Raw genomic sequence first — 25534 nt, 5'->3', positions numbered from 1 at the left:
TATATGTGCAACATCTTCAGGCTTTAATATTATAGCGTATTTAGCAAGTTTACTCGTAAACGTCATCTTTCTAACGTAAAGAAACAACGTTTGATAATGATGAAATTGTATCGAAGTGAAGTAATGGGTTTGTAGCTCACGCTTTGAACAATCTAAATACTTTGGAGTGTTGAGCAAGCAGTAACCACGATGTACTCTAAAACACAAAGGCTTTGTTTTCCCTGTGAAATTTTGTTTTCAGCCAAGTCTTTCAGATACCAAATACTATTATAAAACAAACTTTTCCCATTCCAGAAAGGCTTTTTTTGGGCGGGGTTTGTTTATAAGTGATTTGAAAAATGTGGATTATAGTGGTCCAAATAGTCTATGATATTTGTAAATTCTAATGTTTTTTATTTGCTTTCCGGTTTTAGATTTATTTCGGCTGGATCTGAATAATTAAGAATTCTAAACTCAAGAGACTTTATTGTGCACAGTGTGATATATTGTTGTTGAATTAAATTCCATTTTGTAGCCCCTGAACTGCTTAGTATAAACTAAATTAAAACATACCTCGTCTTGCAGTTCAAATAAATAGTGTCTTTTTCAATCCACTACATGTTTCGCCATGTTGGCTTTTTCAAGTGGGTAAACAGAAACATTAAGACTTGAAACATTATAATATCCGAATTGGACAATTTACATTGAAACACAAAACTGTACATACATTTGACACGTACGAACGAAACATTATCATGTAGGCCTACAACACTTATTGTAACCCGATCACGGCACTGACTGAGACAGAACTGCCAAATTGTTGTTGGACGAGGAAATATAGTGAAATAACGCTGCTTCACTCCTCGTCGGATAATGACGTTGATTCCAAGGATTTCAAGACGTCTGGCGAGCCGAAGTATATCCTCTGGATAGTTAAGTGGACGTAGTAACATTTCCGGTGCTCACAGCGAGGCGAAGATGGTGGCGTCGAAACAATGTCAAATGTTTTGTACACATCCAACTGCACCTCCACAAAACGATTCGGCTAATATCCAGACGAATACCTTTATTAGGTATAGAACGTTTTGTCGTGTACCGGTACAGCCGTGCCCCGGCCGGAACGGTGATGGGCCGCCAGTTCTCTTCCAGGGTAAGGGCTCTCTTCCGCTTCGGGATTGGTTTAGTCCGACATCTCATCAAAGGAGACGGGTGTACGTAACGTGTCGCAAAACATAACGATGTAGAGGGAGTTCGCAATGTACCCAACGGCTAGTGGATGGATCTATCATTAGTTACCATATGTGAAGGCTGTGTTTTAACTGAAAGGTTTTTTGATGAAGTTTTAATTTTTTTTTTCAATTTAAAAACCAGTCACTGTAGCTCAATAGCAGAAATAGGTACAGTATAAACAAAACAGTTTTTTTATGAAAAAAGAGTATTGTATTTGTTTTTAACACTGAATATAATCTACATGAAACAGATTAAATTGACATTGTCTATGAACAAACAGGAATAATCTGCGCTAACAAGCACTGAAAACACTTTATTCGATAGGCCAATGTTTGAACTTTTCTTCGAAAATTATTTTTCGTAGCATACTGACTGGATTTTACTTTGATCGTGGCGGATGTTCACGCCATATTGTGTCCAAGTTGTTTTGAAACAGGTCATTATTGGACAATTGACACATTGTGCCAGGGAAACTCCGATTGGTTTTTACACTGTTTACTTTGTGATTAAACTGCTTGCGTTTATAGTGATGCCAATATTGATAACTACCTACACATTCTTCAACCTATAAATTTCACATAATAGAATTTGATTTTATAACATATAATATTTGTTAATGGTGAAATTGAATTGATATCTAAACTTTAATGGAACATAAACATTTATTTTACAAAATGAACTCAAAAATGATTCTTGACTGACTTGAATTACTAAATTGAGAAAATGAAAACCAACAAATACTTGACATATATAATATAGTATGCTTTACATTTAGTAAACAATTGCTTGATAAATTTAACGGTAAACAAATGAAATAATGTTTTCTTTCCCATTATCAGCCTCCAGTCATTATTTCCGAGGCTTACGATGTTTCTATTTGATTAGGGGTTCAAAGTTAAAACCGCTTATGTAATTATCAAACCATATGTATCTCATAACAAGAAAGACGAGAGATGCTTTGTTTCTTTTGTGGTAATTTGTTGGTATTTTAAGCTAGACTAACGGTCTGACGTTTTTAATTGGACCTCTTGCAACCATTAGAAAGAATTGGTTTTCTCAGTATCACAAAAAGCAGATCCTGCTTGGTTAAGTGTTTAAATAATACTTATTTAGTTTTATGGGTTGGGTTTTGTGATTGAGTTGCAGTAAGGAATAAACTAAGGATGATGTAGCTGTTATTTACTTATATAAACTGCACATATAAGACTCAAGAACTAGGGAACCGAACATTGTACTAGGATGTTTAATTCGTTTAGGACCTTAAAAATATAATACATACGAAGGTGTGATTTCCAACAGATATGTGTTTAAATTTCGAACAATAGCGTAAGAAATGCGATGAAAAATTGAATTTTGTGCAAATGGTTTATCATTACCAAGGATTGGTCTTATTTATTTAATATATTTTGTCCGTATTCTTGTCAACTCAAACCCGTTGTTGTAGTTTTTAACCGTTGTAATTAATAATACCTTATTAAACTATTAGTAGTTGCGTATTAATTTAATACGCATTACTGACACAACGAACGAAAAATAATTCTATTTTTGAAAGACATGTTTTTAGGCGAGGTTTATTATACTGTATTGTTCAGCTTGTGGGCTTCACTCACCTTAATTTGTTAATCCAGGACTCGTCAAATGTAACACAACGAAGACACAAACACACATACACGCACATAAAAATCGTCCTTGGATTAATTTACTCCGACGTTTTAGAGACAAAGCATACAGTAAAATGGGATTCCAGCAAAATTCTATACAAAGAACCGGATTGGAGGAAACGGAACATGGCAGAGTCGCTATTTATGGCTATTGAAGATGAGCCTCTATCACGACCATCGGTGGATGTTAGTACTGTTTATTTACCAATAATTAAAGAAGAACTAGAACAGCTGAGAGACAAGGCCAAGGATGTCAAAGGCTTATCTACAATAACCAGTACGTCCACCAACCCCCCTGCCCTCCCCCCCTCTACTGGAACAGCTGATCCGGCAGTCGTGGTTAGGCGTTCGGCTCGTGTACGCGAGAGAAACAAAGTTTTAATTCCCTGAGGAAGCGGGACGTTATCTTGGTCCCGCGAAACGTCGGAGTAAATTAATCCAAGGACGATTTTTATGTGCGTGTATGTGTGTTTGTGTCTTCGTTGTGTTACATTTGACGAGTCCTGGATTAACAAATTAAGGTGAGTGAAGCCCACAAGCTGAACAATACAGAACGAAAAATAGGTATAAAAAATCTGCATTTTAAACCACATTACTTTATGAGCTTTATTTTTTATGCGGATAGTTAACCCCATAGCATATTTTATAGTTTATAGGCATATGATGCCAAATTACCTTTGTCAATTGCTCAAGCCGCCAGACGCATAAACTTATAAGGTCTATAGGATATGTAATTGTTATTGGAAACCAATGAGTTCTTATGAGAAATTTACATATTATTAGTAAATACTATTCAAATGTAGTATTTAAACGTTAAAAACAGTCATTACAAACTGCACATAAACCCACTAAATGCTCTAAGACATGGCTTTAGACTTGATGGTACAGTTTCAAAGGCCCAATTTAAAGGGTAGCGATACGATAAATGTCATAGCCTACTTTATCCTCTTTAGGCTGTGTGTTATAATTTAAAATATTGTCAAGGGATTGGTTTTTATTCTGAAGTACATTTATAATTAGTCCAAATTAAACCACCATAAAGACAATTCCGAATTTATAAAAATTTGGTTTTTAAAAACTTTTTGGATTCAGTTATTGTGCTGTAAAAAGGCTGCGTATTTTTTGGGTAGCTTGAGATTGGATAACTATTAGTTAACACCCAAGAAAATACTTGTAGACCCTGGTATTGGTTGCACCTTAGTAGTTGTAACAACGGTTTTATCAGACAAAGTTTCAATATCGGGTTTTAATTTAGTTTACTTTTATAACAATTTCGATTAACAATAACTAATGGATGTCTGTGCTGTAAGCCGGGGGGGGGGGGGGGGGTTCAATGCAACAGCGAATTAACACATTTGTTTAAAAGGATTACGGCTGGGCTTTAGTTATCAATAGGAACTAAACCTGGTCTTTTAATACTGGTACCGAATTTCGACTGAATATTTTTTTATAAGGTTCAAACAGTTGGTTTATCAAAACTGTTTTCACTAAGGAATTCAAAAACAGATTTCATATTCGAGTAAGAATATGCTATATCAGTGATAATATAAACAGCAATGCTAAATTATTATTGTGACCATAAGCAATGAATAACGGACGATGTAAAAATTATTGCCATACATAGGGTTCTGTTAATATATCATTTTATTTTTAGGCGTATGTTAAATAGGAATATTTAAACTTTCCCAATTCCACACTCCGACAAAACAACAATCATAATAATACATTTTTGAAAATTAAGATAACATTCTGACTTACTTCTCAGTCATTATTACAAGTATACCATGGTTATTATAAAATCAATTGTTGTTTAGCGTATCACATATTGGTATAAGAACCGGTAATAGTTAGTGCAATCATAATTTTTTGCCCTTTCAATGGCAGTGAAACTATAACTAATTGTTAAAATACTATAGTGTATAAAATACTATAGTTTTTAAAGCCTTGTTGAAGTAATAATATACGTTAGTATAAAGTTTAGTATTCGCAATTGTTATTACGCATAACAATATACAATTCGGCTTAATAAAATTGAAATCGTTTCCAATGCGACTAAGTTAATCTAAATCCAAATACTCTACTCTATTATTGAAGTTAACAAAATTATTATTAATGGTTTTGTTTGTAGATGAATAACTAATGATTATTTAAAATTATAAATTCAACTTTATTCTTCACTGGAATAGTTAATAAAATATTTTAAAGGAAAGTTATTTTATTTTTATTTTCCATGGCAATGCAATAATTTACAATAATAACATTCAGTTATGATTAATAAATAATTGTAACATTTGGTAAATCTTTAAGACTGTATGATGGATGACTAAGAAACTATACAACAAATTATATTTCATCAACAATATATCAATAAGTAATCAACAATAATAAGTAATAATAATATAACATTTCAATAACGAAACATCAATGCAAAGTGATTATGAAGAACAATAACAATAATAATAACATGACTATATAAAGTCATATAATGTAGAATGTATAACTGTATGAAATGTATAAAATTGATACAAACAAGTAATGACCTTTTTCTCTACTAGCTTATTTATTATAACTACTAGTTTGTTTGCACTCAATCGTCATACTATGACGGCAATAGTAAATATTTAGTTAATAATAGTTTAGTTTTTAAATACATAAAAAAACTAGTGCTGAACTTAACATATTTTAAAATTATTTTTTTCATGTAATAAAGTCGAACTGAATAAATTGTGAGGTTATTTTGCCACGAGACTACATTTAATAGACATTTATAACACGGGGTTTCATTACATTTTATAGACATATTAGGAAGTTTCAGAGATATTCAAGTTGACAGATGAAGCCGCTTATTTTGCGTCCCTCTTGATGCTACGGAAATGCGTGTTCTGCATAGATAATACTCATCTTGTAACAAGTTGTTCAAGGCCAACTTTGTACTCCAAACTGATGAAAAACCATTCTAGCTCTCATAAACTCTTAGATTGCATATAAATACTAACATCAATTATGAGGAATTTTAATTTTATAATTTATATGCATTTGATATCAACAGAAACATTATGTTTACTTTCATGTCGTAGTTGTTTTTCTAGGCCACTTTATGCAAACCAAAATAAAAAGGTTACAATACCTGCAGACTGCCTATAGTGGTCCTTTATCATCCAACAGGATAGTGCGTTTCGGCATTTTTATCCCCTCATCAGATCCTTTCACAAAATTTGAATGTTTCGACACGAAATGTCACGCCACGGTTTTTAACACAGTGACAGAACATTGAATAACACGAATGAAAATCATAGTTATTCATTCAAATGTCAGTACAAATTTAACCTGTAGTAAAGGACGAACTATGACAACTCCGGAAAATTATGAAATATATAAAGCAACTAAAACTCGCCTTAATGATTTATTAAATTATAAAAGTTTTTTTCAGTCTAACATATTATTTGATAGGATTAGACAGAGACGTATTCATCAGTGTAGACGTAACAGCACAAGCCGAAAGATGAGAAAAGTATTTGCTATGTGACCAGGAATTATCTTAGCCATTGGGCAAACTAAGATATTACTTTTGAAAAAAATAATGAAGATACGAAATTTAGATGGAAATACTTAAGTTAATTTTGTAGCATACAGCTGGTCCATTGTGTTAAGTACTCTTTGAAAGGTAACTGTGATCCAGAAGTAAAATATATCAATGAAAATATATTCTAAAACTGGTTCTTGATCAACATTAACAGGAATTTTCTCGGTAGTAGACAACTAATTGCTGCTGTTGAAAAAGAAAAGAACACTCTCTCTTACCAGATAACCTACGTTACTGAAACAAAATAATAACGTTAATGTTACGTATAAGGAAGGACACAATACACTGCATATTTTAATTCTTAATGAATATCTTGATTTAACTATAATTATTTTCTAAACAGATGCAATATTTTGTTAAATATCAGTTCTTCAAACCAAGCTAGCACGGTGTAATTTTGAAACTTCCACTTTTGTGAGGTAATTTGTATCATCTTCTGCGGTTGTGGGAAAATCTGAAACATCCCCAAAGATGGTTAAGATATCATCATCGTCTCTAATTATTAGGAATAAGTATGGCATAGCAAAAATTAACCGTTAAAATGTAAAGAGCTGCTAAACTGACTACCGAGTTTTAAAACCGACTCGTCCCTATTAAGAATTTACGACGTTTGGGGTGGAGGGGCTGAGGTATTTTCTACGCTTGTGCGCTCTAAGGCTGGCTACGTTACTGTATAAAAATTGTATTCGCATACGATTAAAGAACACTTGTAATCACACATTAAGATACAACTTATTATAATACTATTTATGTTCTTGTGGAATAATTAACTGTAATTATTTGCAGCAGTGAGAATTAAAAGCTCATTTGTTTACTTTGGTTATTAGCTTGTTTTATTTGTAACGCATGACATGAGAACATATTTAAGTAACAAACTGATTGGGAACAAATAGCTTGCCTACATTAAAAACGGTCACTAGTTATATCGCTGAAACTGTCAAAAAGGCTATGTTTATTTGTTTAATATTATTCATTAGTCATTGATGAATTATAGAACATAGATGTAGGCTGTCAGGGTTAGTTTTAGGAAAAAAAATAATATTTCTGAAATATCTGGAATATTTTGAGCTAAAAACTTAACGTGTGTATGTTATGTATTGGCTGGTTGGATGGTATGAACTAATTGAATTATTTAGTTTAGTTGTTGATCGAAATTATATTAATTTTGATCACATACACATTTGTGAATAACACTGGTTGTAAAACAGTAAAACAGTTTTTTGGGTGTAGATTTTTCTTTGTTTAATTTTCCAATAAGATATAAAACTTGTCGTTTCGATTAATTTGAATATTCAAAATTCTAATTATTGTTTATTTTATTCTATTTGTTTCTTTGTTTTGGCGAGTTTCCCTATAGGGAAGTAGCTATTACCGTAGGTGGCACGGTAAGACCTAGGCCCGGGACCGATTTACTTTTTCATTTTGATGTCCCCAGAGGCCAAAAACACCATTCGTTCAAATTTTTATATATGTATTTTTTATATGTTTATATGTTACGTACGTGAACGCGAGAACTTAAGTAATTTTTGTCCGATTTTGATGAAATTTGGTTTAAGGCTGTAAGGCAGGATAAACTTGAATGAGTTCGCGAACCAACATGATCGGACCATGGGAACCATTTTTATCACATAAAACTCCCCGTAAAACCATTATGGGGAGTTTTATTGGGTAAAAATGGTTTTTCTCATTTTTGACCCTCAAAACACAAAATTCACGATTTCTCTCTAAACATTTATAAAGAGCTTAAAACAAATAATTTAGTATATCAAAGTGTTTTTGTACGGTTATTGGTAAAGGAGAAAATTCAAACCATTTTAAATTTATAATTCCAATGTTATTCTTATGGAGAATATTGTAAAGTTGTTGTTTGCTTGTTTATGGATATATCTTGATAAAACTGGCAAATTAATTTATTTTGCACTAAGCTATTAATATTTGACTAGAAACCCCACAATAATTTCCTTGTAGCAACAAACCTAGGTAATCGTCAAACCTAATGTTATTTAAATAGATTTAATTGAAAATCAATTCAGACAAATAGAAATTCGCTTAGTCAGCAGGTATGCTGCAGCGGGGGTATTTTATATCTATTTAAGTAGCTTGGTTCAAACTAGATTTTCTGGCTTGATTCAAACATGATTCTAAAAAATCAGGGTTGTGAGTGATTCTGATCAAGCTTAGTTTACGTTTGTAAGTTTTAGAAATATAATTTGCTTCAAGTGTAAATCAAGTATTTCAATAAATTATTCTGAATGATAAAACAGATGATAGAAGCTACACAAATCATCTCACACCGTTCTACACTCATCTTTCACCCATATTTGGGTTAAAATACGCACCTAGGTGGCGTTCCCTTCTCATAACGGTAAATATTGCTAATTGGGTAAATATATGTATAACGAAAAAACTTCGGCATAAAATCATTCACAGAGCTGATGTAATCATTTCATTTAACACATTTCTACACTAAACAAACACAGTCTTTTAACTCACTAAAAAGCCTTTCTCGTTCTATCAGTTACTACAACAAACTACTTTACTATTTGGCACAACAGCTTTTTGCTGGCTTTGACCTCCATTACAATCTTCCTTCAATAATGTATATCGGTTGCTCTTGTTTTCAGGTGCTGATTCTTATTTTCGTTAGGTTTTCATCTACTCAATTTATTCACCTTAATCGTTTCCAAATTCCAAAATCGCTTATGCCAAAAAAGAATCAAAAGTCTTCAAAATCTTGTAGAATAGTGAAATCTCATAAGTTTCTTCCCGTCGAACTGCCTCAGCCGGAAATTACAAGCGTGATGTGTGGCACCAGCAGCTACTAATACAAACTTGTACAACTGGCAAATGACGACTCTTTGAAGCTTTCACTTGATAATCAAGGGATATAGGGAGAAAATTTGTCTTTTCGTTCGTATACGTGATGGTTATTTAATTAAGAGGTATTACAATCTCTACCAATTTTAATCTTTTGAGCTTTATACATTGTCAATAAGTCAATAAAAATACAAGTCGCGTTACCGAATACTATGTTTTATGAACATATAAAAACATTTAAAGATACCCCATTATGAATAAAGGTAATACTAATACAAATACTGACGTAAAATGTTCATATTATGATTGGTGTTGTTCTGGATAGGATGACAATGATTACCTAATTTTTAGCAAATTGAGATAATGTTAAGTTATTGAAGGAATTTCCGATTTTTTTTTTGTAAAAACAATGTTAAGCGACCGATATGGAGTTGGGCCCGGTATTGCGGTGAAAATGTTACTTAAACATAACGGAATTAGTATACACGGAAAACAAAGTAATTGTTAGTTATACTGTAATGGAATTTGTCTTTTAGATTTATACCGCACTATTTATTCTGATGCTCGAATATTTGCTTTATACAGTAATCCTAACCATTTTGAGCAGGTATTCGATGACTAATTTAACTGGTGATATTAGTATTGATTTGCTGAATACCAATTCTATCAACGACAGTTACTTAACTGTTTGTTCGGGTTTGGTCTCATTCAGTGCAAGTACATACCAAATAGAATAACGAATGATAGTTGAACTTGCATACCATTTATTTTGCAAGTTACAACGACATTAACAATGTTTAGTTATTATTATAATCATTACCAATTTATGTGTATCAACTTGAGTGGGATGGGTTCAATCCTTCTTATCAGCAAACATTTAAGGGGTTCAGACTCCTTTTAAGGGTATCTAAAAAAAAAACACCCGGCGTAAACGCCAAGAAAGAAGGTGATTTAATAAAATAAATAAGGTCTTTGGTAAACCCAAATTAAATATACTGTGTGTATAAAAAATATCCACTGACAAAGAACATAAGTTGTAAGGAAATGTTAGTAAGTTGAAGTCTACTTATTCTAAAAGTGCATTCTGACGACCCTTGAGGTTTTAAGCAGGGAAATCTTCTGATGCTTTAAGTATTATGATATTATTTCAGATGCACATATGCTATTACAAATTTGTAATTGTTAGCCTTTCTAGGCTTTGATTAACAACCTGTATGTTCATTTCGTCCACTACTGTATACTGCATTCCAGTTTCTTCAACAGTTTTGTGGACAATTTGTTTGATCAGACGTATAACCATACCAATAATAAAAATACAATAAGAAATATCCCGAACCTTTAGAGAATATTCCATAGATCTAAAATTACAGTTCATATTAGAAGTAGCCAGTAAAAAGTAACACGTTAGGAAAAGCGTATTGACATGTTTACTTGATGGCAGAGGGGATAATTATTCAGTCCTCTGAGTTCTGAACAGTTTTATTGTACAATTATCTGAATGCGTAGCTAAGAAAGTTTTTCGTTGAATGTGTAATGTTTATAGTATTAGGAAATGTTGGATGGTATTAATACACTTATTTTTCCTTTAATAACGTATACATTACGTATATTTTACAACAATTCTTAGCTTTCATATTTCCTGTTTAAAAGTTGTTTGATTGTACAGATAACATAGCACATTTACATTTGCTGCAGTATATAAATTTACCTTTGCCTTGCAAGGGTTACCATTTCAAAATATTTACATAAATATAAGAGGAAGTATCGTGTTAGCGTTTCATGAATATTTAATGACGGCGTCAAGTGCTTTCCCGACAACCCCCGAGCATCAAGGTAACATCATTAGTAATACTTTCTTTAATTCGAAACTTTAGTTTGGTTATTCAAAAACCAAACCTTTTTTCCCTCAAAGATTCAACATAATTTTTAAAATTAAAAATCTTTTTTGTTATAAAAAAGATAGCCTGATTGATATTATTTTGTAATATAATTGTATTAATGCTTCTGCCACACATTTTAACGAATTTCCCTATAGGGAAAAAGCTGTTACCGTAGGTCTGCAGGGACCAATTCACTTTTTCATTTTGATGTCCACAGAGGCCAAAAACACCATCCGGTCAAAATGTTATATTATTAATGTTATTATAATTTATAATAAAATTTTATAATAAAACATTAGATTTATATATGTGTGTGTCCGTAAACAACTTGAGTAGTTTTTATCCAATTATGATGAAATTTGGGTTGATAATAAATTATGGTTGCTATGATAAAATTGAATGAGTTCGCGAACCAGAATGATCGGACCATGGAAACGGGGTTTTATGGGATAAAAATAGGTTTTCCTCATATTTGAACCTCAACATACAAGATTTCCCAACATACAGATTCTTAATTTTTTTTTTGCTCGAAAAAATTAGCATACGGTACTAAGTTTTTAGTAGGCTTATTGGTTACGGAGAAAAAAAAATTTAACTTAAAATTCCTATGTTATTGTAATGGAAAATATTTATTAACTGTTGTAGTTTGCTTGCTTATGGATATATTTTGATCAAACTTGGTAAATTATACCAAGCTAATAATATTGTACTAAAATCACACTTTATTAGCCTCCCTGTACCAGTGAACCTATGTACACGTTAAACTTAGTTATTTTAATAGGATTAATTGAAAATCAAATCAGGCATTAGGCAATTCGCTTAGTATGCAGGTTTTCTGCGACGGGGGTGTTTTGACTGTTATTATAAAAGTAATATTGTAATATGAGTTACTCGTTTAAAATAAAGAAATAAATAAAGTAAATAAATATTGCCTATAAGCTTTGCACTATTACCAAGCCTATCCTAAACGTAGGTAATCGTCATCGTCTGATTTACCCCGTTGATCAATCACTATCTGATTTCTCTTTGTACTTAGAATGTAGCCTTTGTCTAGCCGACTGAACTCCATTCGACATAGACTGAAAATATGAATGAATAATTACGCAGGGAAATACTCACCTACAGAAAAATATTCAGACAGTAAACTATTCACTTACAGCCCTTACGTTACGACACGCTCTGTACATTGCAACCTAATCGTCCGTTACGCAAAAAGTAAGTTCTGTGTTGAGTGTGTAACAGAACCTCAGTTCTTAGAACTTGTAGTAATTGTTCAGTTTGTCAAAGTTCAAATTTACTTGCAGTAAAATGTCTAATTGTCATTTGAAGCCATTTAGTTGATCCCTATTTAGGTATCACCCCTGAGTTATTCGGTTACAAGTGTCTACATTCACTTTCTCCTGTTACCCGCCATCGTCATAAATCTGATACCTTAGAACAGTGCACTCTATCTCCACTACTACTTTGATCTTCTCCGTTACGTTACGCTCACTGTAGGCACTATGTGTCACTTTACCTGAAGAGCGACTGATTCAATATCTGTATTTGAACGGATATACGGGGCCCATAACCGTATTTATTTGGTTAGCAACTCTCCCTCTACTATTGTTCATTTGTTTCGATTACAGAATTTTTTACAAATGGTATTCTGCTTTTGTATTTAAAAGCTTAACCTTGTATCAATTTGTAATTGTCCCCCAGAGGTATTTATATTTACAATCATGGTAGCTGGTAACAGTTATGTTGGCTCGTTAGAATCGGACCAATCTGATAAGAAGTACATATCGTCTTAGCTGTAACCATTTATCTGTGAGTCAGGTTGAGCCGAAAAGTAAATTACCTCAGGAACGTACCTCTGGGTTACCTCTGGGATGTATTTATCCCAGCTTATGGAGAATAAAATATTGTTGACACCACCAATAAGAAGTGGGTCACAAGAATTTTTTTGTGGATTATAACAAAGGTATAGCTCTGTCTCTAACCATGAAGGGGTCTTATGTAAACCATACATTTTCTATGATTCAATTACCTGACCATTTTCCAATCACATTATATTATAACTGTAGAATGAGTCGGAACATTAATGTATTGATTTATTTAAATTACTTAAGCTCCTAAAGCTGAATAAGGATATCATATATTGTATACCTTTTCGTTATTTATGCCAATGCCCATAGTTTTATTAACTTATAAATAATATCCTGGACTATAAGTATAGGTTAACATTTCCTTTACAACCAAAAATGTACCAGTAATCACCAAATAGCATCGTGCAAAGGAATATGTACTCGTACTTCATATTCACCTCTGAAATAACGTATTAAAGCAAACTATTCTTTCCATTGAAAATAACTTGACAAATAAAAGGCCAATATAGTTCTAACTGGTAGCTTATAGAGAATAAATTGCAAAGATTTATGTTTTTTTGTAACCAAGTGAAGGAGTTAAAGGTTCTTCCAATATCTGGAGATGACTTTAACAAATCGCTTCACTTTTTGTGACAGTGTCTTGGTTAGCTCCCTTAAAATCAACAAACTCACCAGCAACTGAAATTGTTTTGTAAATAGCATGTGTATAGTTTTACCATATATACATTATAATGTAATTATTATTTTCTACATTTTATATTCCTAAATTTAACACTGCAAACGCTTTTTTTATTTATAATCAAACAGCTCATCGGCTTGCCCATTTCAACTAACAAGTTAATAGATTTTTCTAAAGAATTAAAGGATATCCTTACATATTGAAAACATTTGCATATAATTATACAGGTAATAGAATCTAAAAGTTGTAGTATTATAAATTGGCCATAACTCTTTACTAATACATACAATACAGATGGTGTGTGTGTGTTCTACTACTCAATCAAGCCAGAACCATAGAATGGATTTAAATAAAATGTCACATGAAGTCATCTTATATAACCGGTAAAAACACGAGTCTATTCCATTTCTTAATCCAGTTTCTTACGCCGATTCTCCACACTAGATATTTATATACAGCTATAGGTATTTATAAATATTTCACAGTTAGGATGAAGCCTGAGTTGCGTAGTCAGCAACGACCCCCTAGGAGAGTGGAGAATCGGCGTAGGTCTGGTGGTGATTATTACAAGATTGTTTGGTGACTTGTTTCTACTTGTTCACAGTGCCCGTTCTGAGGCAGTCCTATACTGGTTAGACCCGGCTTTTGGCCCAGTGGTTCCTCATCGAGACCCAGAAATTTTACCCAGCCATTAAAAGCTGAGCTTTCCTCAGCAAACGTTTGCGACTCCACTTGTAATATTGTTTGCTGTGCAGACAATTATCGTCACACAATTCTAAGAAAAAAACTGTAAAGGATGGTTTAAAAAAAGGTCGTAGGTAAATATTTTCGTCATACTACACTGTACATAAACTGACTTTCCACGCAAGGATTTAGTCAGGATAACTGCTATTTGCGCGCTTGCTTTATCAAATGAGATTTCTTATTGTACTACTTCTGTAATTAATTTTGATTGGACACCAGCTGATTTGGGAGCGAGCTAGTCTAGTGGTTAGAGCCCGGGACTCCGGTTCCGGGGTCCCGGGCTATATCCCGCTAAATCACCAATGGATTTTATCTAAGTGATAATGCCGTAACCCCTAGGTCTAGCCTGAAGTAATGTGAAAAACAATTCCGGGCTTGTGCCTTTCGTCCTAGTAAAAAAAAAAACTTTTGTAATCAATTTTGACTGGACACCAGTTGATTAGTGATTATAGTTAATAATAATTGGTAATAAACAAAAAAAAACAACTTCTCTTATAAGTTATGTATTGTTATTGTTAAGTCCTTTAGTTGGTGGGAATATATAACGGATTTGTAAGGGTTTTATTGTTTTTAGGTTTTTTATAGGTTTTAATTGTTAAGTATGGCGAAAATGATTTACATCACATGTACAAAATGTGTATACCGTACTCGTGTGGTAATCCCATATTTTCCGGTCTAGTAACGTAATATGCTATAATTATTAGACGGTTATTGATTGGTCCCCATGGCAGCAACTGGTAAAATCACAATGTTTAAATATTTCGCATTGACCTTTAAATCTAAACTAGCAGAATTGTTAAATGAACTTGATTTAACATTCCACACGGCTGGTTTGAACAAATTAAATAAAGGATTTAATATACTAACCGGTATACTGTATTTAAAAATGTGTTTTAAAATCATCAAAAGGAGTATATTCTTCACGTAGATATGCATTTGTCTCGACAATTAATTGTCTTACACATCAGAGAGCAAAGTAAATGTAAGCATATTCTCTATAACATTTTACAGTTGGATTAATTCAACATTTATTAGGACCAGAATAATATCAAAGCACATGTCTTGCTGGAATCTGTGTGCTTGAAACAATTTCATTACGTTTATTAAATGCAGTTATACACACTGGTATCTTAAACATACATACAGTTTACATTCTTTACACCAAGGCATTCACTATTCACAAGGTTTTAAGTTACAAATGAAATACACAGCGAGGCCAGATATGAAACAAGATATATTGCTGACTGTGGGGTCATTGCACCGCAAGCGAATATTGGCGAGTTTATTGAGCTACTGGACCTAACATCCCCTTCTCACCAAGGAATGAAGTAAATTAATTCTTTATAACGTCCAGCAAAATACTTGAATTACGAATATGGTGAGGTAAATAATTCTCAAAAGCTAAAAAAAAAAATAATTGACACTATTTTATTTTAAAGCCTTCAAAAGTTATGTCTTTCCGATGTTTTCCGCTACTCTAAAACATCTCACCTATTCGCTATTTAAATAGCATTGGTTTAACGAGTACTTAGGTTTGCTACAAAAGGGAGGGTAAAAAGTGTTTTGGTGTTTTTTTGTGTGAAGTGTTATAATTTAGTATAAAATAAATACAGTTTCCAAAATTGATCAAAATATGTTCATAAAAAGGCAAATTACAACAGTTTACTTATTCTCTATAAGAATAACATGGGACTTTTTAATTTACAATTTTCGGAATTTTCTCCGTAACCATTAGGTGCATAGTAACGCTTTAATATACATAATTATTTTTTTTTAAGCTCTACAAAATAGTTTGGAAACAAATTGCCAAACTTTATGTTTTTAGGATCAAAAATGGGGAAACACCATTTTTACCCTATAAACCCCCGTTCCCTTAGTCCGATCATGCTGGTTCGTGAACTCGTTTGAATAAACGTAGGTTAGATTTTTTTCTATGGTATTTAATGGCTATAAAACGCAGCAATAAAACGAGCTCATATTGCAAAATTTAAGTAATGCAGGTGCTTCATTTTAGAAATGCCCTGGCATTATCTTCTTAATAGCTTACATTGTTTAATATTAATAATCAATGTGGATTAATTGTTTCCATAATTAACTTAAATAGAACAACAACAAAAATATATTTTTGTAAACAAATTCTACGTTAGCGAGATATCTGCCATTTTATTTTTGTGTATTGAAAAAGATAAATTTTTGATTCTCGTTTTATTTTAACCCATTGAACCGATTCCTAATTTGTTTGTACTTACTTACGAGACGTCTTTTAAAACCAACCGCCACGTAAAAGTTCACCATAAAGCATATTTTTCAATTTATAAAACAAAAAGCCAATGGGAATTGGATAACAAACATCTAATTCAAGATTGTTTGGCCACGTTTGAAAAAATGTGTAACTGTACATTACTTGTGCAAATGTTGTAGTCTTGGATGTAAAGTAATGAATAATCATTCTTATTCTACTCGAATGGCGTTAACCAATATTTTCAGCTTTAAGCTCTTTTGTAAAGAATTACTCAACATTAATACTACTACGTGACGTACTATTCCTCCAGCGTCTGGTCACCTCTGAACTTGATTACCCAGAACTACTCCAAAAGGTCAACTTCAGGGTTCCCACTGGTACTCGGTCCACCTCTTCACCAGGGTTAAGCCTCCTCAAATTACGGAAGGAACAGTCCATTTGTGACACTTCAAAGGCATGGGAACCTAATACCTGGAAACCTCGATATCTTCTGCTGCAGCTCATCCATCTTTAAGAGAAATCTGCTCAAGGCGCAAGTTAGTGATTGTGTTCAGTGATCGGTGGCCCTTAGTGATGTGCAATAGGTATCATCTCTTCGGGTTGATGTTCTGATTATGTCTTTCTCTAATTTTTCTGTTTTCTTTTCTGCATGTAATGGTTTTTTTTGTTAAATTGATCATATAAATTATAAGGCATTGTTTGTTAGTGCAATGTCTGTTCCCTTGTAGCTTAAGTATTTCTAGTCAAAACTTGCAATTTCTCTCCCATGTTTATACTTGTCCTATTATTACTACTACTTATTGTTTCTGCCTAGAATGGAAAAACTCACTGTTTTCTGTTTGCTTAGATCTTGCTAGTGTTTGTTATCGCATTGTAAATTAATTTATTGTATTTATTGTTCTGTTTTTGTTGTTGTTTAAATCTTTTGCATTGTTATTGTATGTATTGATATTTCTCGTTGACTGATCTGTTATTGTTCCTTTTGTTGATTGTTAAATTATTGTTCTTTGCTTTTGCTTGTGAAATTTGTTGCACAGTATCATGTAATTTGAATAGTCCATGTATAAATTGGCAATTTTGCAGTTGAAATAAATTAAATGAAATGAACATTTATTGTAAATGTGTAAATGTTTAATGCAAGCATAAACTCTAGCGAATCAAAGTGTCTCTATTTTATTAATTTTTCTTTAATCAAAATAGTAAAATGATAATTATACTAATCAATATTTTACTGTAAGCACTGTGGATCAACTCTCGGTAAAGTTTTACAAACATTGTTGTTAGAAATCCATAAGAACTAGCAATACTTGTTACACATTTCAATATCAGTTTTTTTAATGTTTAAAAATATGCTGAATGTCTCACAAAGAGGTTCTTTAAATACATTTAATCAACTTTACAGCCCCAATAAACACATTAAAATAAACACACCCAAGATCCAATTGATTCCGATTTAGAACAAAATGGCCGTAGACAAAACAATGGTGCGTTTTCGTTTAGTTGAGTTTTTTCTTAACCCTTCATTTGAACTGCTCCGCTAGCGGGTATTTTTTTATACTTTCGTCCATCATTGAAATAACTATAACTACCCTATATTATATAAGAGTATATGAGTTACAAAGTTTGAATATTTGTTACTTCGATCTCGGAATCGGCACCACGAAACACGTTTACACTTATTGTACAACTAGATTCTGCGTCAAAATAGGTTCTACAGCAGTGGTATAGCCAGGAAAATCTATTTTCGCCATGATATGCGTACAAACTTTCAAAAATTGAACATGGGTCTTATGGAATGCCATTCAGCCATTACGGTAAACTGATTATTATTTTATTTCATGAATCACGATCGTTAACATTATTGTAACATATGTTTATACAGGCTAAATGTACGACTAAACCACCAAACGATTTAACATTAATAATAGCAATATACACTTCGACATCCATGACCAACCAATTTGGCATTTGTGTTGCAATTTTTTGCGTATACCCCGTCAGCTGTCGACTGTCGAGTTACCGGGTGTCGTGTTAGCGAGGTTTTGCTGCAATAAACAACTTGCATAAATTCATAGTGTCAAAATTCTAGGGCGTTTCTTGATATTTACAATGCCAGGATAAAGTGCCAATTATATAAAAATACGAACTGTACATAATTATGGAGTTACTGTGTTCATTCACATTGATTCAGGAAAGCATTTGTTGAAAATCACCTGCTAGAAGTAGAGTTCCATGATGTTATTTGAATTATTAGACCTCTTAACGAAAAATTCCTTGCTTACTTCATAGCTTAAACACCATAATACTCTTTTAAACACGACTTTACCTTTCCCTGTGTTAAAAATAGTTTTAAAATGATCTTATAGTCTGTAAAATATTTGTTACTGTGCTTGTTAAGTATCAACTGCAATTGACAATTTAACAGATAAATATAAATTACAAAAGATTTGGATACATTACTTTGACGAAAGGCTGCTCTCAGATATACTAATGATCTTACCCGAGCAAAGCTCAGTCCCCTGGTACTAACTATAAGCTGCTGGCAACGAAAAGAAAATGAGACCCAAAGCGTTCTAAAAAGAAATCCGGGTCAACAACGGATCCTCTTCGATTAACCTCGTCGTATGTTCCAATGTAGTCTGGTACTTTTTACCAGAAACCCCTAATTACTTCATATTGATTGTTAAAGGCAATAGACCCGTAACAGCATTTCCTTTTATGATCAATTTAAAAATCCATTGTTACTACGGCACAAGGCACAATACAAAACAAAACTTGACAACAAATGCAAACGTTTATTGTTGAATCGTTTCATTGTTGTAAGTTCACCAAATCATGGTGATAATAAATAAATTCAAAGTGTAAAGAAAAGTTAGTTGTTGCTTTTTTATACTGTTTCTATTGTAAATACAAGTAGTTAACCAAGATTTACTATGCTAATTTTGTTTCATATTTCTGTATTTTTTTTTATTATTCAGAAACAAATGCGACTTTAGGGCATTGCGTATGTATTTACTAAAACTATAGAGCTTAAAGCTTAAACCGCATTCGATGCATCTGATATTAATTAAAAAAATAGGGAGCTCTTCGCGAGTCAATTCATTAATTAATTAAAAATAAACTATTTTTTATCGATCTCATCTTGATTAAAAAAATATATCTAAACAAATTCTGCTTGTAAATATAACATATTGCGTAAAGCACGACAAATATACACAGGTCACATCGCTTGATAACGACGATTTCTTTATCCTTATAAGAACTCATCTGTTCTAAAACAAGAAGAGACACTGCCAGCGACTTAACCAGGAGTGTTGGCAATATTTATGTCTGGACTCTTTGGCAGCGAAAACCGGCTTAAATCATTACTTTTGTGTAAACAGCTCTAACATATGCAGCACTCAGATTGTAAACTAACTTTTAACTTTGAATGGAAAACAAACATTTTATGAATTAAGTACATCTGAAATTTTCTTTACTACAACTGGGATTATCGATTTCTTGGGATAATAATTGTTTCAGCACGATTAAAAAAAGAATTAACAAAACCCTTGTGATCGTAAAAATATCGACAGAAATAGAGAGAATATTTAACAAGTCGTTACTATGTGACTACAACGTATACCTTTCAGGTTATATACCGCTATCCAGGGTGTTGACTTTATTTTACTCAAACTGCTATATCATGGTGAAATAGTATCGACAATTTCCATTAGTATACAATGTCATTTTACAAGCCATTAAATATTTTAAGGTAGTAAAAATTACTCAAACTCGTAGTAAAATTAATATAATTCACTATATATACAATTTTACATTATATATACAAATCTTAGATGTAACTGAAATATGATCATCTGAAATGTCCTATTGTCTGTCCTGTAAATAGGAACACGAACTGGAATCCTAAAAGGAGGGATGTCCAAAGGGTGGAAAGTGTCTTAGCCGATGAGTCCGGTAACATGCCTTGACTGCTGGCGAGGGCTTTGCCCCCTCTAGGTTGACCTCCAGACGAATCTTGGGTGATGCAAGCCTGACAAACAAACATTACAGAATATCAAAGTTAGAATACGTCCATTAATATACGTAAGATGCAATTAAGGTGGTAGTCCTTGTAGCAATTGCAATATTTAATTACAGGTCGTACCTGACCTGCTGTACAACATATTCAATTACTGTATCTTTGGTCTTGTCCATTAAACAGTGTGTCGTGCGCAACATCATTTCATATATACCCAGTAAATAAATCACTTTTGGTCTAGCTACACAATGCCAGTCGTCAACAAACTTCTGGGTTTTGGCAGAAACGAACAGGACAAGAAATCTAACTTTCCTCATCCCCCCATTCTTTTTCCTGATTCAAACGGTCAACATCGTCGTTTGATAAGTAGGCTACCTAAAAAAGTAGTATTTAAGCTGTTAAATTTGCCAAATTCAAGAATATGAAATAGTGAGCTTTAGTCAGGGGTTGCCGGGGAAAATTAAGGGGTTATAGGATGCAGTTTGGAGGCTTAAACATCAAACTTGTTTGGACAATGTAACATAAATGAAATTGTATTAAATTGATCAATAAGTTTTCTCCTGCATATACAAGTAATTCACTAGCCCATAAAAGTATCTCAGTCAAGAATTTAGTATTCCATAGTAAGGAATTTATTAGTTATTCATGTCAATGCAGCTCTGAGATTTTCAGGTTGTGGTTAAGTTATAATTTGTGCATGTTATAAATTGGTTCATCAAAAGATTGCTTAGGGTGTTTACGGCAATGAGCACGATCAGCCTTTGGGTAAAGCTTTTTAAGCTTTTTCCTTTTAAATTAAACAGATTCAGCGCTTCCTAATCCCTCGGTTAAATTAACCTGACCAGCCATTTCTTGGCACAATCCAACACCTACTTGAGTGGTAACTCAAGTTCATGTTCCTAACTTCCATATAACCCTCATCCATCCATACCATATTCCATATTTCACCATACACAGCCCAACGCTACAACAGGTTCCATAAATTCAAAAGATTCATGCTACTCACGTATATAAAAAGAAAGTTAGAGTAGGTACTAAAAATTATACCATTAAGTAGGCTCGCGCTCATGTTTCAAGTGCTGAATTAATATTTCCATTCAGCATTTTTTATCTAGTTAGTAAATGTTTCTGTATTGACCATTGTGAAATGATTAATGGTATAAGTAAAAAATGCAATGCCCTCTGAGTATAATTCAATGGAAAACAAAGTATTGACTAATTTCATTAAAAACTCCTCCAAAACTGGAAAACAACATAAAGTTAAACTAGCTGGGCTTGTTTACTAATCCTGTTATGTTTAGGGATTTTATCACATGAGATCAAGTCAAGATTCCCAAGGTTGAGTCCAATTGTTGGTCGCTGTCTACTTGTACCGGCGGCGTCTAGTTGTACCTGCTGCATTTTGGCGACAGGGGTCTACTTGTACCTCGTCCAAAATCTGTAGAGGTACAACTTGCCGGTGGTGCGGACGACTAGTTGTACCTACTTCTAGTTGTACCTACGTCTAGTCACGGAGAAAATTTAAAAAACTGCAAATTTAAAATGTCCCGTGGTACGATTGCTATTTTTCACCACACTATACAAAATTGAGAAAATATCTATATACTAGGTGAATTCCGTCGAAATCGACGGTTACTTTCAAGGCTTACGCTAATTCATCTAGTGCGATAAATTGAGTGAAATTATACATATTTTGAGTGTTTAGCATTGTTTAAAGAGTAATAAGTATAAACAGTAAAGAAATTAATTGCGTTAGTTACCAAATATGGTTGATCATTCAACGAATAAAATATTTCCCATACCGTACGTCATCGGAGTTATTATTAGTATGTTATCTCACTGGTATCTCTTCCTTTGGAAGAACCATTTAATAGTGTTAAAATCGTATTGGTGGATCTTATGTAGTTAATCAATTCTGCGATTTCATCAGTGTAATGCAGATTAATCTATGATTTTATTTGAAAAAAAAAATATCTGTTTGTTGGGAAGACACGTTCTAACTTCAAAGGGAGGTATATCTGTTACAGTGTAAGTTTGATTTTTCCTTCGTCAGGTCGCGTCAGTTCACATCGCACTTCTGTGCAATGAATAACCCTCTAGCACAGTTTTGAGAAATTGGTCGTGGGGTTACTGTTAAAGCTGAAATACCTTGACACGGGGGATGTCAGTTAGTTGTCTCAGCCTTATCGATTACAATATAATCTCTCTACGGTATGTTAGGTGTAGTGGAATATACTTGAAGTGAATTTGGGTTTTATTCTTGAACTATTAGTGGCCTCCTCGTTTATATGGCCGTGCGGCTTCATTGGCAACAAATAATTCAAAAGACAGGGGAATGTGGCATTTCCAAAAAGCAAAAAAATACTGTAAATTGGCTGTTACATAAATATTGACGTTTACATGCATTGTTAATAAACATATCTTATAAAGGATGATGTAATCTAGTTTAAAAGGAATATGACCTTTCTGTCATGACAGGAGCTGCTTAAATTGTATTTACTCATTGGGCCATTTTTTACAGCCAAAAAAAGGTGAAAAGGGCAGACACCAACCCGTTAAATATATATAAGACAGCTCAATAAAAAATAATTGTTAGAGTTACTGTGATTAAAGGATTTTCCACTGATTTTGTAATAGAACGTTATATTGCAAAACATGACATGATACGGAAGAAAATCAATTTTAAAATCAGAAAATAACATTGCAAATACTTCTTTTAGACAATTCAGTAACTCCCAATAAATGTGTGTTGTTTAAAATACAATTTAAAAATCAACAGCTGTTTCATTAAAAAGTATTATCCACATTACCAAAATGTAAACAAATCCGTAGAGGGATCTTTAAAGGCTTCTGGGGCAGAGCCCTAAGGGAACTTACTTCGTTTTTCTTTTGATAACTCATCTACAGACCAAGACCTTTCTTTGGATACCTCAACCAAGTTTCTACGCCCAGCCGTTCTCTCAAATTAGTGGAGACAAAGTTTCCAATAAAATATTTAGATTCCCCCATGTTAATCTTATGGGAGAAAACTCAACTTTGATGGAAGATCCTGTCCAAACTAATAAAGATTTCAAAAAATGAAAAAGACTTTGCAAAACTGCAGATCATGGCCATTTTTTTGACACTTTAATCATCAAAATCGGTCCAAAAATGAGGGAGGAGTTCTGTTTACAAAAATCGGCTTAGCGTATTATATATATAGATTAATAGGCAATCATGTTTCTTTAAAACCTTTTCTCTCAGCTCGTGTACATCGCAGAGAAAATCTACGCATATGGTTAGAAAGATGTTTTCCTGTCTATCTACAAAATCCTTTTATAAATTAAAATAAGCTAAAAAATAAGCATAAAAACTTGATTAAAAAATTTGAAAAATTAACATGGGCCTTATGGGTTGCCATGCTGGTGACGAAATAACAACGAAATATAAACAGAAGATCAAAACAAAGGGAAGACATTCCAATCACATGTTTTATTTACAGTGTGGGGTGAAAATTGAGAAGTCTGTACCGTAAAATAAATGCACACTAATCCACACAACTAACACTTTAAGGTTATATGAAGAAATATTTAAAGGAATCGGCAAAAATAATAATAAATAGTTGCTAGGCAGCGGTGGCAATTAAACAAGTCTATTGCAATTCATATGGATATACTGCTTGCATATTTAATATAGGCTGTATTAATGTCTTAAGTAAATAAGCGAACATCTGATTTTCGGCCCTACGGCCGTAAAGACCTGCTCGGTCCCCTAATGACGACGAAAGCTGGAATTTCGGCCCTGGTTAGCAATGCGTAACTTTTAGCCTCCAATTAACGTTTTTAACAGCTAAAACATCGTAGTGCGATGAAATAATATATTACGTTACTAGTCCTGAAAATAAGTGTTTACCGGACGAGTGTGGTCGTTCCCGTGCGAGACGAAGTCGAGTACGGGATTACCATACGGGTCCGGTGAACACATTTTGGACGAGTTACGTACGATAGTTAACGCCATACTACTAAATCTGTACAAATCCTTATATATTTCCACCAACTAAAGAACTAAAAATCACTAGTCATGTTTTTGTTTATAACCATTCATTGCCACCTAAATACAGTATAAACAGCTGATTGGTGTCCGGTAAAACTCATTGCAGTACAGTAGTACGTAATGAAACCCCATTTGAATAAGCTGGCGGCAAACAGCTGTTTTCTGGACTAAATCCTTGCGTGGGAAGTTCATCAAAATAATGTAGTGTGGCGTAAAATATTTTTCAATTCACGTAGGTACAACTAGGTACAACGAGACGCGGTCCCCTACTTGTTAACAGTCCAGATCGTGAATGTTATATATATTATGTATATATATGTATATATACATTATATTTCGTCTTATACTGTAATCTATGGCATGAATACTTGTCCTAGCATAGAGAACCTGAATGCCTCTTTCATGTTAGCCTCCAATTGCTGAGCATCTCTTATTTGAAGCTCCTAATGCATAATTAATGGTTATGTACAAGATGCAAACAGCGAACAAGGGTAAACTTGTAAGGACTGCAAATACCTAAAAAGTGACGAGGACAACCTAAACATAAGTTTCCAGGCTGACAACAAACATTTGGAATCTGTAATGGTCAAGTCACTGCTGCTAAACAGGAGAGACCGGTTGATATTTTGGTTTATAATGTATAATCATGTTATTTAAGCTAGTTATGTTAAAGGCAGTATTTATATGAAATGATTGGTTTGTAGCTTTTATTTTAAGATTATTTGATTATTGATAACCAACAGTATTAATAAACGACCATTTTAAGTATTATGTGACCGGATTTGCAAGTCTGGAAGA

The 25534-nt window shown here is 33.0% G+C and overlaps 1 protein-coding gene across 1 annotated transcript in view; it reads right to left on the bottom strand.

Moving 5' to 3' along the window:
• Window positions 1-20457: 20457 nt before the first annotated feature.
• LOC128998571 (alkaline phosphatase-like) overlaps window positions 20458-25534 on the bottom strand; it is a 55411-nt gene continuing 50334 nt past the window's right edge. The window contains exon 9 of the mRNA XM_054424765.1: window positions 20458-20716. Coding sequence (XP_054280740.1) covers window positions 20537-20716 — 180 coding nt within the window. The 3' untranslated portion in view covers window positions 20458-20536. The remainder of the gene's footprint in view (window positions 20717-25534) is intronic.

The sequence above is a fragment of the Macrosteles quadrilineatus genome, unplaced genomic scaffold, assembly GCF_028750875.1.
Source record: "Macrosteles quadrilineatus isolate MER2022 unplaced genomic scaffold, UCM_ALF_1.0 Scaffold_7__1_contigs__length_78375512, whole genome shotgun sequence".
Classification (NCBI taxonomy): Eukaryota; Metazoa; Arthropoda; class Insecta; order Hemiptera; family Cicadellidae; genus Macrosteles; species Macrosteles quadrilineatus.
This window is presented reverse-complemented; position numbering and strand designations above follow the sequence as displayed.